The sequence below is a fragment of the Canis lupus genome, chromosome 12 (assembly GCF_011100685.1).
Source record: "Canis lupus familiaris isolate Mischka breed German Shepherd chromosome 12, alternate assembly UU_Cfam_GSD_1.0, whole genome shotgun sequence".
Classification (NCBI taxonomy): Eukaryota; Metazoa; Chordata; class Mammalia; order Carnivora; family Canidae; genus Canis; species Canis lupus.
In genome coordinates this window covers 650,318-670,808 of record NC_049233.1, presented here as the reverse complement: position 1 = coordinate 670,808, position 20,491 = coordinate 650,318, and the positions used below count along the sequence as shown (strand labels likewise).

Here is a 20,491-nt window from a genome sequence, read left to right as displayed (position 1 = left end):
ACACATCCTGTACTTTTCCAGTGCAGGGCTTTTGCTGATCCCATTCTCTTCCTCACAGTCATCTTCCACATCTGATTTTGTGGTATCCCACCCACTGTTCAAAGTCATCTCAAATGCCACTCTTCCATGAACCCTCGCCTTATTGACTAGACAGACATGAACATTCGTTGTTTTGGGTCCCTCCTCCTTTGCACTTAGTGTTCAGTTGTCTTAAGACCCTCCAGAGAGGGACGCCTGGGGTGTCTCTGGTTAAGCACGTCTGCCTTCAGCCCAGGGCGTGATCCTGGAGAACCAGGATCGAGTCCTGCATCGGGCTCCCTGCACGGAGCCTGCTTCTGTCTCTGCCTCTCTCTTTCTGTGTCTCTCATGAATAAATAAATAAAATCTTTTTTTTTTTTTTTTTAAAGACCTTCCAGAGAGTTCTCCGGGTCCGGGGTCCGGGTCCCCTCTGCATGCATACGGTGAGCCGCCTGCTGAATCTGGCTTGCCCTACTCACCAGCCCATACACTGAAACCAACCTCAGTACTTTCAAACCAACCTCAGTACTTTCAACAGGACCTTTAACGGGGTGCCTGGCTCCAGTAAAGGATGTTAAACTGTGTCCATGAGGAGCTGTCTCTAAGGCAGTTATGAAAATATGCAATTCTCTCTTAGTACTACTACCACACTTAAATAACATCTCACAGTTTAAAATGTTCTTTTCATATAAATTGTGTTAAAAAATAACAAGGGACAAATCTGATGGCAAGGGACAAATCTGGGTGGTTGCTTACCTCTTGCCTTTGTTTTGTAGCACCTTCCCTACGTGAGCATTTCTGCATACATCTATGTGGGTAGTAGCTCTGTTGTGTTGCCCCTGTGAAGTCTCTGCCCCTTTGCTCTGTGTATGTGTGTGCCCGCACGCACATGTGTTATGTGCATGTTAAAGGGGAACAGACCAGGCCACCCCAAAATGTGCTGACGGCAATCAACACCCAGCACACAAGAAGAGCTTTTTACCTCTCTCCCTTAACTGCCTAAAAGAATTTAGATAGGGGGCAGCCCCGGTGGCACAGTGGTTTAGCCTGGGGTGTGATCCTGGAGACCTGGGATCCAGTCCTACATCGGGCTTCCTGCTTCTCCCTCTGCCTGTGTCTCTCCCTCTCTCTTCACTCTCTCTGAATGAATGAATAAATAAATCTTAAAAAAACAATAATAATAATTTAGATAGGCACCTGAACCATGAAGACAGCTATTACCACAGATAACTTTTTATCAGGACAGAACAAACATCTGCCTCGGAGCATCTTCTCTTATCTTCCTGTGAATTGCCCTCCTCCCCTTTGAAGCCCCAGGCTCCTGTTCCATTCCTTAGCTCAAGATAGCATGTAACCCCAATTGCCTTATTGCCTTTGAATCTCATGGCTTCCCAGGCTCCCGAAGTATGTAATTAAACCTGCTTTTCTCCTGTTACTCTATCTTGTATCAATTTAATTATTAGACCAGCCAAAGAAGCTAGAAGGAAAGAAGGGACGTTCTTTTTGCCCCTACAACATGTGTGCTGAGGTCAGCAGCATGGTGTCTGCGTGTACTAATGTGTTCATTTCTCTGTCTTCTTGGCTATTTCTGTAACTACTTTCCTCTTGAGGTGTGTGTGTGTGTGTGTGTTTTCTGTGTGTACCTACAAGTGTATAAATGTGCGTGTGTAACTGTAATTCCTTGACTTTGCTGGGTGACTATCGTCCCAGCGTGGCCAGATTGGTCAGTCCTCCTGCCTCCCCAGAGATGGGGCCGGTGGCCCAGCCATCTCCTAAGCTATCCGGTGGTCCCTGCCTAGTTGCCACATGCCCTGACATGTGCCTGCAGCCCGGGATCTCACCCACCCCACTCCCAACCCCCACACTCCCAACACACACACACTTGGGCGCCTAGGGGTGCACAGACCAAGTCTCCACCCCCTCTCTTTGCTTAACCGTCGGAATTTCCAGCTTGCTCTGGCCATCCCTCCCGGCGGCGGGAGGAGCCGAGGAGGACCCGCCCAGGTCTGAGGCGCCCTTAATTCGCTCGGCACCGGCGCGGGTCCGCATCCGGCCTTCCGCTCCGCTCGCCGCGCGATGTGTCGCTCCCGCAGCTCCCTCCCCACCATGACCGTCCCGCGGGCTCCGACCTCCGTCTCGTCCACCAGCCCCGGGCCCCGGCGGGGCTCCGGTCCCGAGATCTTCACCTTCGATCCTCTCCCGGAGCCTGCGGTGGCCCCTGCCGCGCGCCCCGGCGCGTCCCGCGGGCATCGGAAGCGCAGCCGTAGGGTCCTCTACCCGCGAGTGGTGGGTACCGCGGGAGCCGGCGGCGGGCGGGGGCGGCCGACGCGGGGTCCCGCCAACCTGTCCCCTTGCTTGTCTCCCAGGTCCGGCGCCCGCTCCCGGCCGAGGATCCGAACCCGGCCAAAAGGCTCCTGTTCCTCCTGCTCGCCGTCATCTTCTGCCAGATTCTGCTGGCCGAGGAGGGTGTGCCGGCGCCCCTGGCCCGGGGGGACGTCCCCAGCGGCGCACCCCCTGCGCCCTCCCCGGCGCCCCCGGTCCTCGAGCCCCTCAACCTGACCTCTGCGCCCTCGGACTACGCTCTGGACCTTAGCACTTTCCTACAGCAACACCCGGCCGCCTTCTAACGCGAGCTCCCCACCTCCCCCCGAAAGAACCGGAAAACCCAAATAGACACCAGGTGTACCTGGTGCGCGAGAGCGTATCCCAAACTGGGACTTGCGAGGCAACTTGAGCGGAGAGCACGTCAGCAGAGACGCCAGCCCGCGCCGGAGACGAGCCGAGCACCGGCCCTCCGGGGCCAGGCCCGGTGCGGAAGAGCGTCATTAATTTATTTCTCACTGATCCTAATTAATATTTATATGTATTTATGAATGTCCCCCTAGGTGATGGAGGGGTGTCTGTAATATTTATTTTAACTTATGCAGGGGAGCGCGATGTGCCCCCGTGCTGTAAGCGCAGAACTCTCGGTATTTGCTGAGCTTCGTGGGAGAGGTGGAGGCGGGCGCGCAGGGCTGAAGCGCACCCGGAGGGCCGGGGAGCGCCCAGGCGGAGTCGAGGACGCCGCTGGCACGTGGGCTTAGGGGCTGGTGTTCGTCCTCCGGGGTTTCGGCCCCTTGGATCTGCCGTGTGAGGCTTCGGCGGACCACTGGGGTGAGGTCCTTGGCCTTCGGTCTTCTCAAAGTTGCCCCCAGTGGGTGGCTGGGGTGTCGGAGGTCGGCGGGCGGCCAGGGGGCGGCTGCGCGGCCGTCCAGTATGTTCCGTGAACACCAATAAAGTCGACTTCTTGTCCGTAGTCCTCCGAGTGTATTTTGCAAGCGGCGACTCCCCACTAGTCCCCGCCTCCCGGCGCCAGCGGCGAGCGGGAGGGGCGGGGGCCGCGTCCCCAGCAGGCGCTGCGCCCCGGGCGGCCGGGTGCAGCCGGGGGCGGCCTCCCAGGCCCCGCGGGGCAAACCCGAAATGAGGCAACCTCCGGGCCCGCGGAGGTCACGTCCCGCGTCCCGGGGCGGAGCTCCCGGCTGGGGGAGGGCGGCGGGACCGGGGCGGGCGCGGCCTGCCGGGAAGGGGGCGGGGCGGAGGGCGGCCGCCGGGGGAGGGGCGCGGGCGCGGGCCTGCGGCTGCCGCAGGGTGGGGCCGGGAGGGGCGCGGGCGCCTTCCGCGCTGGCTGGAGGCCGTTCCCCGCCGTTCCCCGCCGTTCCCCGGCCGCTGCTCGCCCCGGCCTGCGTGCGGGGAGGCGGGTGGGGCGCCGAGAGGTAATCGGGCTGCGGAGGGCCAGGGAGGGCGGCGCACGGGCTGGGGCCTCTAGGCGCAGGAGCGCTTTACCCGAGGATCGAGAAACCGTCCTCCCCGAAAGCAGGAAGTGGCCGTGAGCCGGCGGGGGAGAGCCCTGGCGATCGGTGGGACTTCACCGGGAAATGCCTTAGTGGACCCATGGGTTCGGAAGGGACCGGGCCCTGGTGGCTGCGGATGGGGCTAGACTGACGGAAAGAGAATTTGCTCTCCCCCAGACCCCGCCCGCAAAGGCTTTCTCTCCCTTTTCCTCCAGCTTCAGCCTGAGCCATGTTTTTCACCTGTGGCCCAAATGAGGCCATGGTGGTCTCTGGTAAGTAATGCTCTCTTCCCAGCCAGTGCCCCCAAGCCCTGTGGTCCGGCCTCTGCCCCGTACCCTTCTCCCCACCAGCTCCCAGGTCCAGGCCTTCTGTCCACACACCACCCTCCCGCGACCTCCCCATGGCTGCAAGCCACCCCACTTGTGATTCCCAGCGCTACCTAACAAGGCCTGGACTGCCTCCTCTTCGACTCCCAGATTTCCCTTTTGGGATCAACCCCCACCCCACGTTTTCAGTCTTCCGTTTTCTAGCCCTACTCCTGCCACTGCAGTCTGCTACCCCCTCACCTTGCAGGTTTCTGCCGAAGCCCCCCAGTCATGGTGGCCGGAGGACGTGTCTTTGTCCTGCCCTGCATCCAGCAAATCCAGAGGTAGGTAGAAAAGAACCAGGAAGGGGAACCCCAGTTTTCTCTCTTTCCTGTTTTCCTCACTGTCCACTCCTTCTTTTTCCCGTAGGATCTCTCTCAACACACTGACCCTCAATGTCAAGAGTGAAAAGGTTTACACTCGCCATGGGGTCCCCATCTCAGTCACTGGCATTGCCCAGGTGAGGCTTTCAGAGCCTTTTCCCCCAAAGTCCATTCCTTCATCCCCTTCTTTGTCCCCAGACATTAAGAATCTTCTGACCATGGCCTCCCCAACCTCTGGCCACAAAGAAATTTCTCTGCTAAGTTTCACCTTCTCCAGGGACTCCCAAGGCACTTAACTCTTCCATTCTCTTCCTGCTTGCTACTTGGCTTCAGGAGGCCTTCACCACACTTTCCCTATCCCTGCTCTGGTTACAGGTGAAAATCCAGGGGCAGAACAAGGAGATGTTGGCAGCTGCCTGCCAGATGTTCCTGGGGAAAACGGAGGCTGAGATTGCCCACATTGCACTGGAGACTCTGGAGGGCCACCAGAGGGCTATCATGGCCCACATGACTGTGGAGGTGGGCTTGAGGGCAGGGAAAGATCTGGGAGAGATGCCCTGAAGAACCCAGCTAGTCTGTGGGAAACAGTAGCCAGAAGACTGAGAGCCTCAGTTCCTCCTTCCTACCATTCTGTTACCCTAGGAAATCTATAAGGACAGGCAGAAGTTCTCAGAGCAAGTTTTCAAGGTGGCCTCCTCAGACCTGGTCAACATGGGCATCAGTGTGGTTAGCTACACCCTGAAGGACATTCATGATGATCAGGTAAACTTAGGTGGGGCTGATCCTCTCCAGTTCCCTGCTCCTATCTCTTAAGCCCTCCTGAGGATTCTGATTGCTGCTTCTCTTCCTCAGGACTATTTGCACTCCTTAGGGAAAGCTAGAACAGCTCAAGTCCAAAAAGATGCTCGCATTGGGGAAGCAGAAGCCAAAAGAGACGCTGGGATCCGGGTGAGCTGGATCCCATTTGAGGGCTCACTTGGTCACCATGGGCTTCTTGGGCATGCAGTGGGAGAGGGGATGGAAGGGGCACGACTGAGTGAGGACTCAGAGAGCGGGGTTGGCAGAGGAAAGAGATGAGGCCATGGGCAGGGGAGCCTGGTGAGGAGCTGGCTCTCTGCCTTGGGGCCTTCCTCTCCCTACTCTAACTTCCTCCCTGATCTCTGTGTGGACAGGAAGCCAAAGCTAAGCAAGAAAAGGTGTCTGCTCAGTACCTGAGTGAGATTGAGATGGCCAAGGCGCAGAGAGACTATGAGCTAAAGAAGGCTGCATATGACATCGAGGTCAACACCCGCCGAGCCCAGGCTGACCTGGCCTATCAGCTTCAGGTCAGACCTCTCACACTGGGCAGTTATTTCCTCTCAAGCCCTCCATTTTAGCCCTCCACACTTTCCCAGGTTCTAACTCTAATCCCTTTATTCTGGCTCTACATTTCTGACCCAACTTCTCCATATGAGGAAGATTTGAAAGACCTAAGCATTTCGGTTGAAAAGCAGAGGCCAAGAAGGGACATGGTCAGTAGGATGGGATCGTATGTTTGGGCAGACTGGGCAAGGGCCCCTGGATGAGGGGGAAAGCAGAGCTAAGGTCTAGCTGGTGCTCTGTTCACCATGCTCTGCATTCCGGCATAGGTGAATGGTGCCGCATCCACCTAGGGGAAGGGGCACCTTTTTCTGATTTCCCATGAGCTCACAGCAGCCATTTGGGGACTTGGAAATGGGGACTTGGGCTTTGAACCCTGCAAAGTAAGATATGGGCAGCCCTTGATATTGCGAGGAGGCATGGACAGTCCTCATTGTTTACAGATTCTGTATTTGAGAATTTGCCTGCTCACTAAAATTTACTGGTAACCCCAGAAACAGTACTTGTGGCACCTTTGTGATCATTTGTGGACATGCACAGAGCATTGAAAAATCTGAGTTGCCTGATGTGCAGTTGAAGGTGAACGAGATGTTCTGCCTTCGTGTTGCAGTTCTCGTAGTGTAAACAGTGTCAGTACTGTAAACACTGTCATTTTCACCGTATAGTGACTGCTACATTTTTTTGCATTTTTGTACTTTGTTGGTGATTTTGCTGTTTAAAATGACCCCCAAGCATCCCGCTAAAGCATTAAGTGTTCCTAAGTGCAAAGAGGCTGTGATATGCCTTATAAAGAAATTACATGCTTCTTTCAGGCATGGGTTACAGTACTGTTGGCAATGACTTCATTGTTAATGAATTAACCATGTATGTTGCATAAGGTATCTTTAATCAGAAACACATATAAAGCAAGGACATAATACTGATCTGTTGACGAAATGTTGTGAACAGGGGCACATAGGAACCTAACCGTATATTTTCCCTAACAACAGAATAAGTGTTTGTTAGTGCAGTATTTGTGGCTACTTTATGGAGCAGATCCACCATGAATAATGAGAATCAACGATACATTAAGACTTTTACCCAAAGGATAGCAATAGCGTGAGATTTGTTTTTGCCAAGAGTTGGTATAGGCTGAAAGGATAATGAAGTACAAAGCATCTCTAGTTATGATGTTAAATTCCTGGTGGTTTGACAGGTCATTGAGTGTGGCATAGCACTTTTTCCTCAATGTGGTCTGCCTTCCAACAGCATCAGCATCATTGTGGAGCTTGTTAGATACAAAATCTGAAGCTCCAGTTATACTAACTTAATCAGAGTCTGCATTTTTTTTTTTAAAGTAGGCTCCACACCCAACATGGGGGTTGAATGCATGACCCTAAGATCAAGAGTTGCGTGCTCTACCGACTGAGCCAGCCAGGTGCCCTTAGAATCTGTATTTTAACAAAATCTCTAGGGGATTCATGTACACATTGGAGTTTGAGAAGCATTAACATAGCAGAAATTAGCTTGTGTGGTCCTTAACCTAAATATGGCTTTCCTCCTCTGCAAATTAAAGGATTGGGCTGGTTTTGGCTCTGTTCCAGTTATACCAGTTCTTTATTTTGTGCCAGACTTTGTGCTGGTTGCTTGGGAAATAAGGACTCATTCAACAAATAGCTATTAAGTGCTTACTATGTACCAGGCATTGTTTTATTTTTATTTTTTTATAATTTATTTTTTATTGTGTTCAATTTGCCAACATACAAAATAACACCCAGTGCTCATCCCGTCAAGTGCCCCCCTCAGTGCCCGTCACCCATTCAGGCATTGTTTTAGAAGTGAGGATATAAGCATGAATGAAACAGAAAAGATGGGCAGCCCTGGTGGCGCAGCGGTTTGGCGCCGCCTGCAGCCTAGGGTGTGATCCTGGAGACCCAGGATCGAGTCCCACATTGGGCTCCCTGCATGGAGCCTGCTTCTCCCTCTGCCTGTGTCTCTGCCTCTCTCTCTCTGTGTCTATGAATAAATAAATAAAATCTTAAAAAAAAAAAAAGAAAGAAGCAGAAAAGATTCCTGCCCTCATGGAGCTTACATTTTAACACAGGAAATAACTAATAAAGCAAGTAAATAACTTTCATAGGTTCTAATTATCTTGTGTAAGTGCTGTGAAGGAAATATAGAGAGTGATGCAAAAAACAGTGGAGAGATACTATATTAGGTTGGGGCTGATCTAAGAAAGCTTCAGTGAGGAAGTGATTTATGAGATAAACTGGAAGATGAGAAGGAGCCAGCAATGTAGAGTTGTGGGCCAATAGCATTCTAGGCCATTGCTGTTCAAATAGAATTTTCTGTGATGATGGAAATGCTGTAAATTTGTGCATTGATGTTGAGTGCTTGAAATGTGGCTTGTGGAACTGTGGCTAGTGAAATGTGAGGAACAGAATTTTAAATTTTACTTATTTTAATTAATTTTAAATATAAATAGCCATATGTGGCTAGACAGAGGACCACCGTCTGCAAAGGCCCTGAGATACGAAAGAGGTTGATGTATCCCAAGAACAGAGAGGAGGATTCTGATCTGGTGGGGCTGGTATGCTGTGAGTGAGATGGCAAGGCAGGCAGGGCCAGGTCATAGGGTTCAAGTGCCCCTGTTGGAGACTTAGAAGGGAATTCAGAACCCAGTGGAAAGCTATTGGAGAACTTTAAGCAGGGAGGTGCCATGGTCTAATTTACATTTTTACGAGGATCAGTCTGACTGTTGTGTGGAGAATTGATGGTCAGAAGACAAGAGAGGATGCAGGAAGATAAGTTGGAAGCTTTTTCAAAGATGATGGATTAAATAAATACAGTTCATTGCACTCCCTCTCTAAAACCTCACTGAAACCACAGAGTGATTTTCAGAAAAGAGGAAGAAGGCGAAAACAGATGGAGAGAATAGCATCAGGATGAACAGAAAGCATGGTATCATTTTGGAAGCCAGAAAGCCATTGTAATCGACGAAGCCAGTAATCGATAAGGCCATAATCATTTTATCAGTGACGGGCACAATGTGACCATTGAATGCTAAATGCTGACAGTCTCCCCTAACTCCTTTACCCCATTTGGGCCCAAGACCCTCCATCTTCCAAAGAAGTCATCAGAAGACTGTGCTGGGGAACACAACCAATCCAAAGATCCTGAATCATAGGTTCTTCAGCAGATGACTTGTCCAGATCACCCTAGAATGAAGCCTCACCCACATGCTGGGTTTCAGTGTTTTAGACCTCCTTCACTGTGAGCAGGCCATCGAAGATTACCTGATATATGAGGGAATACTGCAATGTTAAAGTCCGAGACTGGAACCACAAACAGCAAAGCAATTTGGAGGTTATGCAGGGAGAAGAAAGCTTAAAATTTTTTTAAATGTCCTCAGTGACAGAAGAATTCACATCCAGAAAATCAGAGCATAAAACAGAAAACAAAAAAAGAGTTCTTAGAAATCAGTAAGATGACAGAAATGAGAGGGGCAAATCATATTGAAAGAAATTATAATGAATCTACAGATTTACTCATCTAATTCTAATAAATTCCGATTTTGGGATCCCTGGGTGGCGCAGCGGTTTGGCGCCTGCCTTTGGCCCAGGGCACGATCCTGGAGACCCGGGATCGAGTCCCACGTCGGGCTCCTGGTGCATGGAGCCTGCTTCTCCCTCTGCCTGTGTCTCTGCCTCTCTCTCCCTCTCTCTGTGTGACTATCATAAATAAATAAAAATTAAAAAAAATAAAAAATAAAATAAAAAAATAAATTCCGACTTTAATAAATTTATTAATCCTAGTCTACAGATTATTAATCATAAAGTATGAACAGAACAAAGAAAATGGTAGGAAAATCAATGGAAAAAATTTTTTTAATGTTTGTTCTGAAAGGTATGACTTTCTAGATTGATACTTTCTACATTGGACTGTTTCAATGCACAATACAATGAATGAAAAACAACTACACTATGAAATTTCAGAACATGGAGAACAGAGAAAGGATATAAAAGCTTCCAGAGAGAGAGAACAGATTGCACAGGGCCAAGCATCAAAATGACTTCAGATTTCTCAAGAAGCTAGAAGACCATGGAGCAGTGCCTTCAAAAATGCTGATAGAAAATGAATTCTAACCTGTACTCAATCTCATTGTCATTCAAGTAGAAAGGTAGAATAACAATCTCAGAAAAGCAAGATCTCAAAAAATGTATTGCCCATATACTTCTTCCAAGGAAGCTCCTGGGGGTTATTTCATCAAAAAGGATGCCTAAACAAAGGCAGGAGGGGCTCCAATATAGAGAGAGATCCTGCACACTGGGGTAGAGAGCAAGTAGCTCAGTTTGGAACTGGTTTGCAAATTTAGGGTCAAAGACAGCACAGGGTGCCATATCCAGAAGCACCTTTCCTCTGGGTGAACAGATGAGTGCAGTAAAGGCAGGGGCATCATATCTGCTATTGATAAGACCCACAGGGATGATGGTACATGGCTGAGCTGGAGCAGTGGGACAGGAAAGAAGCATGTTCCTCTACTGGTGCCTCTCCTCACCAAAATCTTGGCAAGAGCCTTCCGATCTCTGTACAGGAATAAGAAAATGAAATCTGCCTAAAAAGAGGAATTCTATATGTACAGTCTTGTAAATGCTTAGAATCTCCCTGGAAGAAGACGACACAAGAAGCTGGTCACAATGCTTGCCTCTGGGGAAAGGAACAAGGTAGTTTGAGGAAATAAGTAGAGGAAACCTTGATTCTCATTGTCCATTTTTTTTGAGTTTGTATCATATACAAAAGATAAAAGATATATACATGCCCCACCACCACCAAAGCCAGTAGGAAGCTATTGCAGGGAGGGTGAGTTTGGTGGTGGCTTACAAGACGGTTACAGCAGCTCATATGGAGAGAAGTGGGTGGATTTGAATGACTGGAGGTGGAAGATGCCACCGCACATCAGAGCCCTGCAGGTTCTCAGACTCTAGAGAGGGACGCTGTGGAGAAATAGACTAATACGGGAGCTCAACAAGAGGGACACTTAGCCTGGCCTGAGGGAGAACAGGGACTGGATTCCAGCCCTAGCCAGCTTTTGATGGTCAGGCTGCCTGGAAGATACCTCTGAGGAGGATCAGGCCATCCCTCAAGCCACAACTGGGATCCATATGGGAAATGGACTCCACTGGGCTGGCTGAACCCACCAGGGACTGACTTCATGTCCTTACTCTGTTTTTTTTTTTTTTTTTAAGATTTTATTTATTTATTCATGAGACACACAACACATACACACACACACACACAGAGAGAGAGAGAGAGAGAGAGAGAGAGAGAGAGGCAGAGACACAGGCAGAGGGAGAAGCAGGCTCCATGCTGAGAGCCTGACGTGGGACTCGATCCCGGGACCCCAGGATCAGGCCCTGGGCTGAAGGCGGCGCTAAACCGCTGAGCCACGCGGGCTGCCCCTTACTCTGTTTTTATATCTCACCCTGGAGCCCTTGCCCTGGCTTTTCTCTGTGGTTCCTGGGAACTTGCTCTTCAGCCCTGAGGTTGAGCATTGCTCCTTCCCAGGTGGCCAAAACTAAGCAGCAGATCGAGGAACAGCGGGTACAGGTGCAGGTGGTGGAGCGGGCCCAGCAGGTGGCAGTGCAGGAACAGGAGATCGCCCGGCGAGAGAAGGAGCTGGAGGCCCGAGTTCGGAAGCCAGCGGAAGCTGAGCGCTACAAGCTGGAGCGCCTCGCTGAAGCAGAGAAGTAAACACCCGCTCCCAGGCCCTATCCTGCTCCTTTCTCATCTGGCTCCCCCCAGGTGAAGAGTGGAGGCCCTCACTACCTGAACTCCTATGGAACTCAGGTTACAGAAGCCTCTGTCTCTCCAGCAGGGCCTGCCTTTTGCCCTTCCTCAGCCCCTCCCTCCTCTTCCTTTCTGTGCACAGGTCCCAGCTAATTATGCAGGCTGAGGCAGAAGCGGAGTCGGTGAGGGTGAGTGAAGAGGTGGCTCTTGCTGGCTTGCAGAGGGAATGGGAGTTGCTGCTTGAGCTGGGTTTCTTGTCCTTAACTACAGCCATCAGCACCACAATCTCCCTTTCCCTTCTCAGATGCGTGGGGAGGCTGAGGCCTTTGCCATCGGGGCTCGAGCCCGGGCCGAGGCCGAGCAGATGGCCAAGAAGGCAGAAGCATTCCAGCTGTACCAGGAGGCTGCTCAGCTGGACATGCTGCTGGAGAAGCTGCCCCAGGTCTGGAGGTTGTGTGGGCACCAGGAGAGGAACAGAACCAGGGAGTGTAGGGTGGGAGGAAATGAGGGGCTTGGGGAGAACAGACTAGGGGACCATAAACGAGGGGTAGGAATTAGAACCCAGTGACCAAAGTAAAGAAAGATAATCCTTACAAAGTGAAGATGATCAATGATCTTGAAGCCCAGCGTAAAGCAATTTAGGAGGGGTGTGGTCAGACTACAGGTGTTGAGTGGGCATCTTTCACCTACCAGGTGGCAGAGGAGATCAGTGGTCCCTTGACCTCAGCCAATAAGATCACACTAGTGTCCAGTGGAGGTGGGGCCATGGGGGCGGCCAAAGTGACCGGAGAAGTACTGGACATCCTGAGCCGCCTGCCAGAGAGTGTGGAGAGACTCACAGGCGTCAGCATCTCCCAGGTGAGGGTCTCTAGGGTGGGAGGTGTGGATTTTCTGTGAATTTCTGGGTTCTTGGGCATGTGATGCAGCAGGCCAGCACTAGGCCAGCAAGGAGGGTTGGGGGGGCCACTGATAGTTTTGCTTTCTATATGCTAGATGCCATGCTAAGCCTCTACACCAATGGTATGTTGTTGTTGTTTTAATCAAACCATCCTTTGGGTATATAGTATTTTACAAAGTAGAGAAACAACTTCCAATATATTAAGGAATTTTGCCCCTGACATACAGCTGGTAAAGCTAGACTTCAAACCCAGGCTGACTGCCTTCTAGAGCCTATGGTTGCACTAGTACACAGAACTGGTTGCAGCCTATTAACAGTTAATTCCAAGGCATATCACTGCTTTTCTTTCTTTTTTTTAATTTTATTTATTTATTAATGTGAGACACACACGGAGAGGGGGAGAGAGAGAGACAGAGGCAGAGGCAGAGGGAGAAGCAGGCTCCATGCAGGGAGCCTGATGTGGGACTCGATCCCGGGTCTCCAGGACCATGCCCCAGGCTGCAGGTGCGCTAAACCGCTGCGCCACCAGGGCTGCCCATCACTGCTTTTCTTGATGCCTCTTTATTCACCTATAGATTATGATAAAAGTCAGAGCAGTCTCTGGAATCATACTGTTTTGGTGTGAATCCTGGCCCCAGTGCATGCTAGCTGTGACCTTACACAAGTTAGCTACTTCTCTGTATCTCTTTCCTCACCTTAAAATCAGGTTAATAATAGGATTTACTGTCGAATTGTTACAGGGATTAAATGAGTAAAATTGGCAGTGTTTAGGACAGTGCCTGACACATAGTTAAGTACTATACATGAGAGTGCTTAAAATATATATATCTACCTGTCTATCTTACATAGGGGCACCTGGGTGGGTCATCTGGCTCTTGGTTACAGCTCAGGACATGATCTCAGGGTCCTGGTATTGGCCTGCATTGGGCCCAGTGCTCAGTGCAGTCTGCTTGTCCTACTCCCTTCCCTTTCTGTTCCTTCCTCACAACCCCCCCCCCACCTTGCATACATTCTCTCAAATATAGAAGTTCTTAGAAAGATATTTAAGTGAAAACAATAGACTGTAGCAGTGACCTTCAAGCTGGGTTCCTTGGAGCCTTCTTGAGGCTGGCACTGAATGCACTGAATGAGATTAGGAGCCAAGGAGAGTCTACTTTAGCAGGGCTTTGGCCCTCTCCACTCCTTTGCAGTGATTTGGTGCTGTACATGGCTCCTTATGACTGCTTGACAAGAGGTTAAGGTAGGGCGGCAGAAAAAACTTAGATGCTTCCTGGAAATACGTGTCCTTTCTGTAGCTTTCATCCAAATGGGGAGCTGGGAGAACAGGGTACATGGTTCCCGTGTCATCACTGTGGTCTTTTTACCAGGTTAACCACAAGCCTCTGCGAACAGCTTGAGCCCTCAACCTTTGCCGATGCCTTGCTTCATGGTTGCCAGAATGGTCCCCATACTGCATGCACAACTGGCTTCTCTGAGCACACCCTTGACAATGGGGTTCCACCCCTCATCTCCTTGCCAAATAGCTTGTGCCTTGCCTTGGAGAGGAGGGGTTGCTCTTCTTCCCAGCCCCACACTGCTAAGACTACCCAGTCCCCCACGGGTTTCATGCCAGCCTTCTGATTATCCTACTCACCCCGCACCCTGCAATTTAACTTTCTAACTGGACTGTATACATTTATGGTCTAGAATTTTCCTGACCAAAACTGAGGGATCGCCTGGAGGTTCTCAACTTTATCAAATGAGTTGCTGTTACAAAGTACTGATACTGATTAATAATTAACTTAATAAAGCAGAACTGATTCAAAGTTAATACTGGAACGTAGCATCTTCCCTTCATTCAACACTTTTTAGAATGGGAGAAAAGCAAGTTAACACGTAGTTAACGTCATACAATTTTCTTTGGCAAAAGTTGGTAATACGCAAAAAAGCATGCTAAAATGGAAGAAATTGGGAGAACTGCACTAGTTCCCTTTATTAATTGGAAGGAAAATTACATGGACTTAAATTTCCAGGGTAGCTGACTTATTTTGTGCCTTAGAAAAGTATATTTATTTGGTGAAACAGTACTTTAGAATAGGACCATGGAGTAGCATCCCTCACTAGTTATCTTTATCTTTCCCTGGAGTTAAATGAGAAAATTGCCAAGGTGTAAGAGAAAAAAGCAAGACCCATAACTCAAATGAATCCTGGATGTGCTGTGCACTGAAAGTAGTGCAATAATAGCGTTCAACTCTGCATTCACAAGATTCTCCTGGAGTACTGCTAAACAGATTACTAGTCAGCTGGTTTCTGGTTCAGTACATCTGGGTAGGCCTGGTGATCTGCATTTCTACACAAGTTCCCAAGAGGCTATTCATCTGGGAGCCACTTACGCACTATTCAACATTCATCTCAGTTCCCATTTCTGTCAATCCTGTAGGAGTCTATGCCTATCCTAGTTATTGAGACTGGTAGTGAGGATGGTGAAATAGTTCTACCAGGATAAGGTTAAGTACAAGGATATTCTCATCAGTTTATTAAGAGCAGAGTATAAGCGTAGCTGAACTTGAGCCTCAGGTTGTCCAATGGCAATCTTTCCCTAAATGAGCACACATCTCGCAACTTTTTTTCAGTTTTTTTATTTTTGGCTTTTGGGGCAATGGTATCTTTTCAATATGAAAAAAAGCAAGTTCAACACAAAGTAGAAATTTGAAATGTAGGACAGGACAAAAATCAAGGGTGTGTGGGGAAAGGGAATAGCAGAAGGAAGAGCTGAGGTGTTGCCAAAAGGTGGAGGGTCTCCTTGTCCCCTCTGGAAGAATGACTCAAATGATTTAGGTGGCAATACACACTTTTCTATATGTACACAGTAGAGCTGGAGTTTTGTTAAGAAAAAGTGGGGAGTGGGAGGGGGCCTTTCCAGACTTTAGGGATCAAGGCCAGTCCCTCTTTCCCCTGGGAAAAGGAAGAAATCGAACACGTGAAGCAGTTTATGTAGGAGGGAAGGATCCCACTCAACAAAGTGGCACAGACCCCTCAAAAGAAACAGCTCAGGACAGAGCTTGGAAGAAGACTAAAAATAGACAATACTGTCAACATCTCCCCTGAAGCTGAGAGCAGGAAGATTCCTGGATTTGGACTTCAAGAGCCTGGATTTCCCTCTCTAAAACTGCTCTAGAATAGAAAACCCTACCTTCTCGATATGTACCTCTACTGCTATGAGGTAGCTTGGTTTCCTTTCCCCTGGGCTACCACATGGGCTTAGGATGGTGGCGATGTTTTCAGCACATGTTCTAAATGGGATCTAATGAGACCCAGCTTCTCAGTGAATCACCTTAAAAAACAAAGGGAAATATCAACTGCACAAACGGGAAAATGGACACCAAAAGAAAATACAGGGTGACCCAGAACAGCAGAAATCTAGGTTTCCCAGAGTGGAAGAGAGGAGACATTCAACAAACAACAAGTATTTATTGAGCGCCTATTACGTGCCAGGCACTGTTCTAGGACCCCCCCCCCCAAAAAAAAGGGAAAAAAAAATAAGAGGCAGAGAATGCAAATTCTGAGGGAGAGGATAGGGGCAGCTGAGGAAGAGGGAATGGAGAAGCCTAAGGTGATGGTACTCTGCCTTAAGCCTCCTCTTCAGCCTCCTCACCGAAATCCTCTTCTTCTTCTGCGGTGGCATCCTGGTACTGCTGATACTCAGAGACAAGGTCGTTCATGTTGCTCTCAGCTTCGGTGAACTCCATCTCGTCCATGCCTTCACCTGTGTACCAGTGGAGGAAGGCTTTGCGCCGGAACATGGCTGTGAACTGCTCTGAGATGCGCTTGAAAAGCTCCTGGATGGCTGTGCTATTTCCAATGAAGGTGACTGCCATCTTGAGGCCACGGGGCGGGATATCGCAGACAGCGGTCTTGACATTGTTGGGGATCCATTCCACAAAGTAGCTACTATTCTTGTTTTGCACGTTGAGCATCTGCTCATCTACCTCCTTCATGGACATCCGCCCACGGAAGACAGCAGCCACAGTGAGGTAACGGCCATGGCGGGGGTCACAGGCAGCCATCATGTTCTTGGCATCAAAGACCTGCTGGGTGAGTTCAGGTACAGTGAGGGCCCGATACTGCTGGCTTCCACGGCTGGTTAGAGGTGCAAAGCCAGGCATGAAGAAATGGAGACGTGGGAAGGGCACCATGTTGACTGCCAGCTTGCGGAGGTCAGCATTGAGCTGACCAGGGAAGCGGAGGCAGGTGGTGACACCACTCATGGTGGCTGAGACAAGGTGGTTGAGGTCCCCATAGGTTGGCGTGGTCAGCTTGAGGGTGCGGAAGCAGATGTCGTACAGGGCCTCATTGTCAATGCAATAGGTCTCATCCGTGTTCTCTACCAACTGATGGACAGAGAGAGTGGCATTGTAGGGCTCAACCACCGTGTCAGACACTTTGGGGGAGGGCACCACACTGAAGGTGTTCATGATGCGGTCAGGGTACTCTTCTCGGATCTTGCTGATGAGCAGCGTGCCCATGCCAGAGCCTGTGCCCCCACCCAGTGAGTGGGTCAGCTGGAAGCCCTGCAGGCAGTCACAGCTCTCAGCTTCCTTCCGCACCACATCCAGGACTGAGTCCACTAGCTCAGCCCCCTCTGTGTAGTGGCCCTTGGCCCAGTTGTTGCCAGCCCCAGACTGCCCTGGAATGAGGTGAACAAAATTCTCTTTATTAGCAAAGCATCAAAGATAAAGGACCATTTCCACTCTTCAGCTTTTAAAATAACATACACGAATGTGCCTTTTTTCTTACTCACCTGTGATACATCCCTGCCTCAGTATCTACCATCTAAGGCGGTCATTCCCAACACCCTGCGTTAGAGATCTCAAAACATATCCCCAGATAAACGCTCCAGCATTAAAAATAACTTCTTAGCTCTTGCAGTCTCCTTCCTTCAAATACACTGAATAGCACTACTAATATGTGCATAACTCACCAAAAACAAAGTTGTCTGGTCTGAATATCTGCCCAAAAGGACCAGAGCGAACAGAGTCCATGGTCCCAGGTTCTAGATCCACCAAGATAGCACGAGGTACGTATTTGCCACCTATATGGAAGAAAGAATAAGAATTGGTGGACTAGAAGACCAAATGGAGCTGAGCTGGAGGACACCAGGGGGCAGCAGAGCTGATCTTTTGCCCCACCGTGAAGTCAAATCAGGGTAAGACCTTCTTTAAAAATCAGACCCATCCCAAGGTGGGTTCTCCAGGGCTGGAAAGGAGACCCCGGAGAAGTGGGAGCCCCGCGTTCCCCGTTCCCGCCCTCACCTGTAGCTTCGTTGTAATACACGGAGATGCGATCCAGCTGCAGGTCGCTGTCACCGTGGTAGGTTCCGGTGGGATCGATGCCGTGTTCATCGCTGATGACCTCCCAGAACTGCCGAGGAAGAGCAGGGAGACTTGCACAGCTCTGGTCCCAGCCAGTGATGCCCACCCGACCGACACATTTCAAGTGCAAACACGCACACGGAGAGCGCACCTCCGCCGCCTACCGGGCGCTCTGCTTGCCTGCCGCGCCCTCCACCAGACACCCGCAGCCCCCTAAGGGCTGCAGCGTCCACTGCTCGGGTGCAGCCGCGGAGGCCCGGCGACCGGTGGACGCGGTGCGGTGGGGGTGTGCCGGGCGGAGGCTTCCGAGCCGAGCCGACCGGCACACCCTCCCCCCGCGCACGAGCCGGGGCGAGGGACAGAAGCCGCCGCAGTGGACGCCCCTCCACGTGACTGCGGCGCCCGCCCGTCGGCGCTGACAAAGGGAGGCGTCGCGCGTGGGCGGGGGCCTGTGCCGCTAGCGCGCCCCCAGCCGGCCAGCCCGGCGCTTGGAGCCCCGCCCCGCCCCGCCCAGCCCCGGGCTACAACGTAGCAGCAGGACTTCCTCCCTGCCCTGCCCCCGCCACACTGTAACCGCGCGCAGAAAAAGAAACTACCCCCACCTCCCGCTTGAGCCTCCGATTTTCTTCCTTGGCTAGCTTGTTATACCTGGCTTTAAGTACGGCTTCTCGGCCCTTCTCCCACCGTTTAGCCCTGAGGGACCCTTGAAAGAAAAGGATCCTCCCGCCCTCTTTCTCCATATCGGTGCACGCCCTAAAAGGGTCTCTTTACTGGAGATGAAAGGAAATTAATACTGCAGGGACCAATCTTCCATCCACAAGGGCCTACGGGACCGCCCCTCGCGGACTGCCCTCATTTTTGGGGCGGGCACCGCGCGGTGCAGCCCACCCTGGCGCGTCGCGCCCCCCTCCCCACCGTGGGCCCAGGACCCCGCGGCCGCCGCCCAGCCGCGCTCCCTGTCCCCCTCCCTTCCGTGGAGCCGGGCCCCCCCCCGCGGAGGGGATGCACACGGGGACAGCCTCTCCGCGCTGTATCTCGGACCGTTTCCGCATCTCCTCTCTCCCCGTTCCTCGGACCACTACAACACTTTCAAGTAAAATTTTAAAGAGCCAGTCTTCCGACTCCAAACCCGAAACGTCCTCAAAAGCTCACCCAAAATTAGCCAGCCAAGTACAATTCCCCCATTTTTCAAAAGTAAATTCTAGCTGCAACCGTGTATTGTATATGGAAAACTTTTGAGGGCAAAGCGGGACAATGGATGGAACGCAAATATGTCCCACATTCTTCATCATTTAGCTGGATTTGTTTTTCTTCTAAAAAAAAAATAGTTAAAAGAAAAGGCTTAAAATCCTTACCTTGGCACCGATCTGGTTACCACACTGACCGGCCTGGATGTGCACGATTTCCCTCATTGTTAAAATTTATTTTAATTCTTTTTGCTTCTCTCAAAGGTGTGTACGGGGCAGAAAGTGAGATGGGGTTTTTTCCTATACTGCAATTCGCAGGCTGGAAGGATGGGACGCGTCCAGAGGCTGGAGCAACGAGGTCCGAGCGCAGCGACAGGAACGTTGAGATGTAGAAAGAAGCGGGGAGGGCGAAGAAGGAGGAAAGGCGGGCAGGGCGGGGCGCGCGTGCGCGGAGGCTGCAGGCGGGAGAGCGCCCGCGCCGCGGCAGGCAGACAAAGCCTCGCTGGAGTGGGCCCCGATTGGTCAGTGCCGGTCACGTAGGTCTCGTCTATTGGGCTCCGCTCGGGTGGATGAACGCTGGCCTCCCTGGGAGTCGTAGTCCTCCATTGTTGTCTACGCTGGAAAATGAAGGGAGGGATGAGTGGATACTGGATTTTTGGTTGGGGGGGGGGTAGAGTTGGCCTTGTTGTTGTTTTTTAATGAAAAATGACCTTGCGCAAATTTCTTTCCCCTACACTTGAGTTTTTTGTACTAAAAGGGAGTCATTTGGGGGGGATACAGGCATTGGGAACCCTGGGGTGCCAGGAGTTGGAAGGCGAAGTGGGCACGCCCTGAACGTTCCCTGCTGCGGTAGCTCTTGGTAAGAGGGCTGCTTAGCTCAGCTAAAACTGGGGAGAAATGCGGCACCCTGCTCTGGTAGCAAACAGCGGGTCCTTCGGTGACCCACGGCATGAAATCCAGGAAGCCGCTGCTCCCCCAGATAGGAAAAACGGGATGGCCCTCCTGTTATTTCCTTGGAAATTTTCTAATGATAATGTTTAGAAAGAGAAACAAAAATGCAGCAATAGGTTTTCAGAGTAGAGATGTAATTGAGGGTGTGTTCAAATAAATTGAATGGTTTAGAAAAGCTGGTATGTAGAATCTGTGAAGTCAGAAGTCTATCCATGAAAGTGATGAAGTTTTTGGAATTATAAGGTGAGGTTCGGAGCCGACGACCAAGAAAGGATTCTTGAGACATCTTTGGTGCAAAATGGTGGTTTTATTAAAGCAGGGGGACAGGACCCGTGGGCAGGAAGAGCTGCTGCCCGGTGAGGGGTGGCTGATTATATACCTGGGAGTTGGGAGGGGTTTGAGGATAGCGTACTCTCTAAGGAATTTGGAAGCAAGGTTTCCAG

At 50.9% G+C, this 20,491-nt stretch overlaps 3 protein-coding genes across 5 annotated transcripts; 2 read left to right on the top strand and 1 right to left on the bottom strand.

Annotated features, from left to right (window-relative positions):
- The first annotated feature begins 2,024 nt into the window (after positions 1–2,024).
- IER3 (immediate early response 3) lies at positions 2,025–3,313 on the top strand. The gene is made up of 2 exons (XM_038553449.1): positions 2,025–2,304; positions 2,385–3,313. Exons 1-2 carry the CDS (start codon positions 2,095–2,097, stop codon positions 2,643–2,645), a joined length of 471 nt encoding a protein of 156 aa, XP_038409377.1. The 5' UTR covers positions 2,025–2,094; the 3' UTR covers positions 2,646–3,313.
- A 317-nt stretch (positions 3,314–3,630) lies between these two features.
- Positions 3,631–14,369, top strand: FLOT1 (flotillin 1). 3 transcript variants are annotated; one of them, XM_038553446.1, is made up of 13 exons: positions 3,631–3,770; positions 4,064–4,120; positions 4,422–4,497; positions 4,583–4,673; positions 4,912–5,055; positions 5,179–5,298; positions 5,389–5,484; positions 5,709–5,861; positions 11,440–11,621; positions 11,804–11,849; positions 11,966–12,103; positions 12,355–12,519; positions 13,927–14,369. In XM_038553446.1, exons 2-13 carry the CDS (start codon positions 4,078–4,080, stop codon positions 13,954–13,956), a joined length of 1,284 nt encoding a protein of 427 aa, XP_038409374.1. In that variant the 5' UTR covers positions 3,631–3,770; positions 4,064–4,077; the 3' UTR covers positions 13,957–14,369. The 3 variants fall into 3 exon arrangements, with proteins under 3 accessions (XP_038409374.1, XP_038409376.1, XP_038409375.1); XM_038553447.1 differs by lacking the exon at positions 3,631–3,770 and adding an exon at positions 3,793–3,914; XM_038553448.1 differs by lacking the exon at positions 4,583–4,673 and having other exon boundaries at positions 3,657–3,770.
- A 792-nt stretch (positions 14,370–15,161) lies between these two features.
- On the bottom strand, positions 15,162–19,522 carry TUBB (tubulin beta class I). Its single transcript, XM_038553445.1, has 4 exons — positions 19,266–19,522; positions 17,851–17,959; positions 17,520–17,630; positions 15,162–17,225 (listed from the first exon to the last, which is right to left on the bottom strand). The coding sequence occupies exons 1-4, from the start codon at positions 19,320–19,322 to the stop codon at positions 16,168–16,170; spliced, it is 1,335 nt and encodes a 444-aa protein (XP_038409373.1). The 5' UTR covers positions 19,323–19,522; the 3' UTR covers positions 15,162–16,167.
- Positions 19,523–20,491: the final 969 nt, after the last annotated feature.